The sequence below is a fragment of the Propithecus coquereli genome, unplaced genomic scaffold, assembly GCF_000956105.1.
Source record: "Propithecus coquereli isolate 6110/MARCELLA unplaced genomic scaffold, Pcoq_1.0 Scaffold206, whole genome shotgun sequence".
Taxonomy (NCBI): Eukaryota; Metazoa; Chordata; class Mammalia; order Primates; family Indriidae; genus Propithecus; species Propithecus coquereli.
The window spans coordinates 4,903,679-4,911,140 of NW_012145634.1; the positions used below are offsets into that span (position 1 = coordinate 4,903,679).

The 7,462-nt window shown below is 56.1% G+C and overlaps 1 protein-coding gene across 1 annotated transcript in view; it reads right to left on the bottom strand.

The window, feature by feature from the left end:
- Positions 1-4,477: 4,477 nt before the first annotated feature.
- Positions 4,478-7,462, bottom strand: part of CRYBB3 (crystallin, beta B3) — a 7,931-nt gene continuing 4,946 nt past the window's right edge. The window contains exons 4-6 of the mRNA XM_012644149.1: positions 7,045-7,177; positions 5,988-6,130; positions 4,478-4,790 (exon numbers count right to left, since the gene is read on the bottom strand). Of these exons, the coding sequence (XP_012499603.1) occupies positions 4,625-4,790; positions 5,988-6,130; positions 7,045-7,177 (442 nt within the window). The 3' untranslated portion in view covers positions 4,478-4,624. The remainder of the gene's footprint in view (positions 4,791-5,987; positions 6,131-7,044; positions 7,178-7,462) is intronic.

The window sequence follows — 7,462 nt, forward strand, 5'->3', positions numbered from 1 at the left end:
TCCTAACTCTAACTAGAGTATATAAGAAGAATAAGACAAAATGTTTAACAATATGAGTTTCGATCTACAAAGGCTTCGACACAGCTGTACCAGGCGCCATGAGAAAGCAGTGAGGCATTTATTCCTACTTGTAACGGATGAGTTTGGATGGGAAGTTGTTATTAAACCGAATGTGTGCTTGACATTTTCGTATGCCACGGGTGACAATGATTTTCAAAATGGTGAGGAATGCTGGGTAACGCTCTCACCTGGAGGGTGGGGAGCTGGGGTATTTATACCCCACCCCGAGGAGATTCTCTGAGTGTGGTCCCGTAGCCTATTACCTTGTTTCCTTGTTTCCATGGGTGTCTTTAGGGAAAAAAAACATGATTAACTGGAAAGTCTTTCTGCTCCATACAACCATGTCGCCTGTCTGCCATCCCTGTTGTCCTCGTCATCAAAAACAGTCGTGAGAAAGACAATGCTGGACACTTACAGAGCAGGGACTTTATCTTACTCATTGTCCTAAGCTCTTTCTAAAAAGTCAAGTCAGGTTAATACTCACGGCAACCTTATGAGATAGGTAGTATTACTAGTTGCTTGTTACAGATGAGGAAACCAAGGCACAGAGAGGTTAAGTGATTTGCCCAAAGGCACACAGTAAGTGGGGGATCCTGGAGAGGAACCCACGTGGTGCAGACCCAGGGCCTGACTCGGCCACCCCAACTCCAGTCCTTGACTGGACAGCCTCTAGCCAGTTGCCCACACTGCCTCTCAGTGAAACTGGTAACGTGCTCTCCTGGAACCAAAGCGCATCCTCTTGGAACTGAGGGATACTCGCCCTTCACTGTCACCCTCAGGCTCTGCCCCTTAGAAGGAAAATCTGGAGTCTAGGTTGGCACTAAGAGCAAGCTTTTGCAGTGAGACAGGCCTGGGGTCAGATCCCAGCTCTGCCCCCCTCTGTGGCTGTGTGATCTCAGCCGTTGGCTTGCCCTCTCTGAGCCTCTCAGAGCTCAGAGGATTGCATAGGCGAAGGCATGGGAATACTTGCAGAGAGCAGGCGTTCCCTGAGACAGGTCGTTATTATGAGTTTGAGGCCTTGGACAGACTCACTTGCAGATCAGTGACTGCCCGTGGGTCCCGCCTCCGGAATGAACCCAGCTCCAGGCCCTGGGACTGCACCTGGCCTGCGGGAGGGCACGGAGCCGGCCCCCTCAGCCCGGAGAGCATCTCGGTGTTATCTGCGATCAGGAGCGGACGGCTCCCGGCCCAGAGCCTAGAACACGGCAGGCGCTCGACAAACGTCACCACTGCTTGCGCTGGCGGCGGCAGCAGCATCAGGTCAGCGACCACAGCACCGACCGCTGACGAGTGCAGAGAAATGGGCTTTGGGGACGGAATGTGAGTCCCGGTCCCACTGCTGGAAAGCTGTGGCACTTGGGGCCCTTTACTTCGGCTCTTCGGGCCTGAATTTCTCTCTCTCTGCAAATGAGGATCCTTGTTACTTGTCTGTCGATGAGACACAAAACGTAAAACACCCAGGAATGAGGTTTGGGCTCACAGTAGCTCTGTGGCGGTGGCTGTTAGTATTAGCAGTATTATTATTGCTGAAGCTGCTGCTGTCGTTGTTAGTTTCATTTCTACTCTATCTCCCTGGTGACTCCCTGTCCTTATGGGCTGCAGGAGCGTGCGGGGGGCTCAGGAACCCAAGTTCCAGAGTCAACACTCAGGGTCCGAGTCTCAGCTCTACCCCTTCTCATCCGTGTGGCCCTAGGAGGGCGATGCTGCCTCTCTGAGCCTCAGTTTCCCCATGTGTGAAGTAGGATGAATAACCATGCCGGCCTCCCAGTGACATTCAGAGGATTCAACAAGACGGTGTATCCCGAGAGCCCTTGGCACTGGGGCCGGCACCCGGTAAGCACGGGGGTGCGACGCATCGCCAGTCCTCTCCTTGGGAGAGGGAGGAGGCTGGGTCCTGGGAGCAGGAAGGGTGAGGAGTGGGGGTGCTGCTATCCCCACATGAGGGGTGTCGACCCCTGCCTCAAGTCTGTCTGGGCGCTGGGCACCCCTGGCCCATCAGAGCCCGCTGTCCCATACACTCCGAAGTAGAAAGTCAGGGCGATTTCGCAACTGTGCCTACATTTTAAAAATGCGCAGGTTGAAGTAACTGAAAACTGCCGTATCCTTCTCAGCGCCTTCCTGAGCCCCCCGCAGGCCTCCCACACACCAGCTGCATCAGCCGCTGGGAGGCTGCAGGTGGTGGCTGAGACAGACGCCAGGGACAACAAAGTCAGGGAAAGCATGCAGGGCTGGCGCGTGGAGGAGGGAGCGGGGAAGGCTGGTGCCCAGCTGCCAGCTGACCGTCAAGAGGGACACCCCTCCTCTTCCCATTCAGGGGCAGAAGAGACTCATCCGTGCCTGGCACTGCCCTGGCGTCCCCGCTCAGCTCTGCGGCAACTCCCCCTGCCCGGATGAAGCCACAGAGGCTCAGAGCAGGGGTCAGTGGTGGGAAGGGGGATGGGGGCTCGTTCCCCCAGCCAAGGCTGCAGAAGGCCCCTGGGTGGGGGGGCAGAGAGGCCGAGGCATGGAAGAGAGAGCTCTGGGGGACCACAGCAGCACGGCTCACCCGGGTCTCTGCAGTGGCCTCCCGACTGGTCTCCCTGCATCCCCCTCTCGGCCGCACGGTGTACTCCCTGCACCCCAGCCAGAGAGGTCCTATCAGACCCCAAGGCAGACCACGGCTTGCCTTGTTCAAACACCCCACAGCTCCACCTCCCTCGGAGATCAGAATCCATCGTGGTCTGCGGAGTCCTAAGTGCGCTGACCTGCTCCGTCTGACCCATCCCCGTCCCCTACTCCATTCCAGACCTACCAGCCTCCCGGCTGTTTCCCCATCAGGCAAGCTCACTCCTGCATGGGCCCTCGCACCTGCCATTCCTCTGCCCGGAACGTTCTCACCGTTCATTCAGGTCTCAGCTTAAATGGCACCCCCTCAGGGCAGAGTTCCCTGGCCACCACCCCCCTCAGCTCTGTCTTTTTACCCCACTTTATTTTTCTTCCTGGAACTTGCCACCTCCCAACAGTATATGCAAAACATACTTGTTTATTTATTTTCCTTCTTTCCCATAGAAGGTGAGAATTTTGTGCTGTGTCCTCAGGCCTTGAACAAAGCATGACATTTGCTGAATAAAGTATTGACAACAGAGACTGACCCATAGAGAGATGGAGGGAGAAATGATGGATAGATGGATGGATGATAGAAAGGAAGGATGGATGGAAAGATGGGTGAATGGGGCGGATGGGCTGATGGACAGTGGACTGAAAGAACTGATGGATGAATGGATGGAAGGATGGGTAGAAAGATAGATGAATCGATGGAAAGATAGAAAGATAGAAGGAAAGAAGAATGTATGGTTGGATGGAAGGATGGATGGATGGGTTGGTGGATGAATAGGTGGATCAATGGATGGATGGATGGGTGGGAGGGAGAGAGGATGGATGGATTGATGGACAAGTGGACTGAAAGAGTTGATGGATGAATGGGTGGAAGGATGTGTAGGAGAAAGGAGGATGGATGAACCAATAGAAAGAAGAAAAGATGGAAATAAGGAGGAATGGATGGATGGATAAATACTTGGGTAGATGGATGTGTTGGTTGGTGAATGAATGGATGCGTGGATGGATGGATGGATGAGTGAATGAATGGATGGGTGGATGGATGGGTGGGTGGATGGATGGATGGATGGGTGTATGAGTGGATGGGTGGATGGATGGATGGGTGGAATGGATGGATGGATGGGTGGATGGATGGATGGATGGGTGGGTGGATGGATGGATGGGAGGGTAGGTGGATGGATGGATGGGTGGGTAGGTGGATGGATGGGTGGGTGGATGGATGGATGGATGGATGGGTGGCTGGATGGATGGATGGATGGATGGGTGGGTGGATGGAAGGAAGAATGAATGGATGGACATGTGGGTGGATGGATGGATGGATGGGTGGGGATGGTGGATGGATGGGTGAGTGGAAGGAAGGAAGAATGAATGGATGGACATGTGGGTGAGTGGGTGGATGGATGGATGGGTGGATGGATGGATGGGTGGATAGTGGATGAATGGATGGATGGGTGGATGGATGGATGGGTGGGTGGGTAGGTAGAAGGAAGGATGGATGAATTAATGGAAAGAAGAAAACATAGAAAGATGGAAGAAAGGAAGAATGAATGGATGGACATGTGGGTGAGTGGGTGGATGGATGGATGTTTGGATGGAAGGACCGACAGACATTCAGATGGAGACCCACATCGGTGGACAAACACAAAACCTGGGCAGGAGGTGCATGTGGTTCTGCCTGAAAGGATGATGTGAGCCTAGGATACAGGCGCAGCTCACAGCCCTTTCCTGGGGGTCTCAGAACCCCCGGCCCAGCCTCCCTCAGCCTGCCCCTCTGACAGGCCCCACCCCACCCTGGCCCCTCAGGAAGTGATGCAGAGGAACATGGCAGGTGGGGGACCGACCCCAGGCTTTATTGAGCAGATTCCGGGGAAGGGTGGACAGGCGGCCCCTTGCCCCAGCCCTGGAGCCTCCTCTTCTTGCCCTCGCTGCCCCCCAGGGCGGGCCTAGGCCACTGAGGTCGGGGCGCCCTTCAGCTGCTGAGGAAGCAGCCCCGCTTGTGCCACTTCTGGTCACGGATGCGGCGCACAGACTGCAGCTGCGGCTGGTTGGCGTCCCACTCGTTCCAGTGGCGGTACTCACCCTGCTCGAACACGTACTGGCGCCCGCGGTAGCCAGGGAACTCATAGCCAACCCACCTGCCGGGGAGACCAAGGTTGGGTGCACACGGTCCGCTTGCAGCCACCTGCCCCAAGCCAGACCAAGCCTTTTAAAGCCAGCATCTGATCATGCACTCCACCTGCCTAAATTCCACCTTGGCTCCCCAGTGCCCTCTGGATAAAGGCAAACTCCTTACCCTGCTCACATGACCCTTCACAAAACATCTCCAGTCTCACGTCTCAACTCTATACCCCAGCCTCTCTTAATCCACTTTCCTCGAACGTGTCATGTCTCTGAGCCCCTGTACATGCTTTTCCTTCTGCCTGGAACACTATTCCTTACCTCATCCTTATCCTTCCCCCTCCTTCTTTTGCATCTTTTACATCTGATTTTAGAAGTCTCCCCCCAAAATTCTTCCCTGACTCCCCCAGGCTGAATCAAGTACCTTGTTGGGATTCCCAGGGCCTCCTGTGTGTCCCCATCACAATCCCGATCACAATAAATGGGGAATACTTGTTTCCCCATCTGTCTCCCTATCAGACTATGCAATCCTTGAGGGCAGAGGTGTGTAGCTCTTGTCTCCCCTGTATCCCCACACCTGGCATATAGTAGACGCTCAGTAGAAAGTTGTTGAATAAATTATTATCAGGGACAGGTGGCATCTCTCAAGGTCCAATCCCAGATCACAAACACAGTGAGATGTAACCACCGACAAAGGGCAGGTGATCCTAAGGTTGCATTAACGGTGATACGAAGCCCAGAATGAGGGAGGTGATAAGCCTGCTCTTCTCTGCACTACTCAGGTCACACCTAGACAGCTACATACATCCTGGGTCCCTTGGTAAGAAGGACAAGGATCATGAGAGGGAAAAAAACATTCTGAGAATCAGCTCAAGGGCTTGGGGATGTTCTGAAAAGGAGTAAAAGACTCAAATGGGGACAGGTGGGGAGAATAGATTTCATTTGATTTTAAAAAAAGATAAAACTCCCTATGAGTCAAGGCTGCCTAGAAGTCTCCACGGTGCAGGTGACTGGACATTCACACCGTGGGGGCTGCAGCGTGGGGCTCTGGGCAAGCGCGGTACAGGAGCAGCTGCCCCAAAGGGCCCTCCGAACCGGGAGGAGCAAGAGACACGAACCGTATAAGAAACTATGAGCAGAGACTCCGTTTGGAGCCAGAGGTGCGGCTGGCCAGAGAGCGGGGCAGGGGCAAGGGTGGGGGCTGGAGCCCTTACGTCCCGTTGATGGCACGGACACTCGCCACTCGGTCCTGGAAGCCGTGAGCCCACAGGCTGGGCACGTCATCGTCCACTATCTCCATCTTGCGGCCGCTGAAAGCTGGGTTCTCAAAGAGATGCAGCTTGTGGTCCGGACCATCCTGAGGGCGAGACGGCGGGGTGAGACAGCCGCTCCCACGCCCGGGGCAGAGCCCAGGGAGGCTCCAGATGCCAGAAAGAATCAATTGGTCACCACAAAATAGCACCTATCCCCAAACCTGCTGCAGGAGGGGGGGGCCTCAGGAGACACTGCCTCCTCCAAACCCATTGCCGGAGGGGTGGGGTGCGGGGGGGCTTCCTCCAGAGCTGCTGTACTGAGGAATCTCGGAGCCACAGAGTGGGAAACCGCACGGGGACTTTTCAGATCTTGTCCGGCCCCATCATTTAACAGGCAGGAAGCCGAGGCCCAGAGAGGGCAGGAGGAGATGAGAAGCACCCACGTGTGAGCATTCCTTTTTCCTAGCCACGCTCTGATGTGATCTTCCCCATTTTCCCTCTGCCACTGTCCTCTAAGGAGGACTCAGTTATGCGACAAGGAGAAAGGGCTCGGGCGACCCCCGAGTGGGAGTGAAGCAGGTGAGAGAGGAGGGCAGCGTTTAAAGTGTCAGGGCGTCCCTGTCAGGTGTTGGAGAAATGCAAGTGAAGAACCTAAACTACTTGGAAGTTACTTCCTGAAGGTATTCTCCGGACTGCGTTCGTGTGGCCACAGTGCTGATCCGAGACTGGACCGCGCGGCCCCGGGCTCTAGTGGGGTTGCGCGCGGAAGCCCGAGTGCCCTGCTGGCGAAATTCGAGATGCGAGCCCTGGTGGCCGGACGCCCAGCCTGACGCCCACGCCATAGCCCGCTTCCTCTTGTCCCACGTGATCATTCAGACCAGAGACACGAGGGCCCTCCCCGCGCGGGTCCACACTGGCCGAGCCCTCGGCCCTCGAGCGTGCGAAAGGGGTTGCCGGACCGGCTCGCAGCAGGCCCTGCTTCCGAGAACCCCCGGCAGTGGGCGGCAGCCGGACTCACGATGTGCAGCGGCCGGAGGGACAGCAGGCTGTCGCTGTTGTGGCTGTTGGACCAGGCATCCCAGCGAGGGTAGTCCCCCTTCTCCAGGACGAACTGCTCCCCGCGGAAGGCCCTGCGCTCAAACGCCAGCCACCTGCGAGAGGAAGAGGCCGGGTCACCTCCGCGCAGCCGCGGGAAGACCCGAGTCTAGCGAGCGAAGCGCCCGAGAGCTGCTGACCTTTGACCTTGCACCTCTCCCCAGCCCTACTGCCGATTCCTGGACCTGTTATTGAAGGAGCCACTAGGACGCATCAGGAATGTCTGAGACTGCGGGCCAGACAGCCATCCCAGGAAGTGTTCCTGACAGTCCACGGTAGGCCCGGCCTCTGTGCATGGTGCTCAGAGACGTCCTCAGCGTAAAGCCAGGCACGCCGCAGTC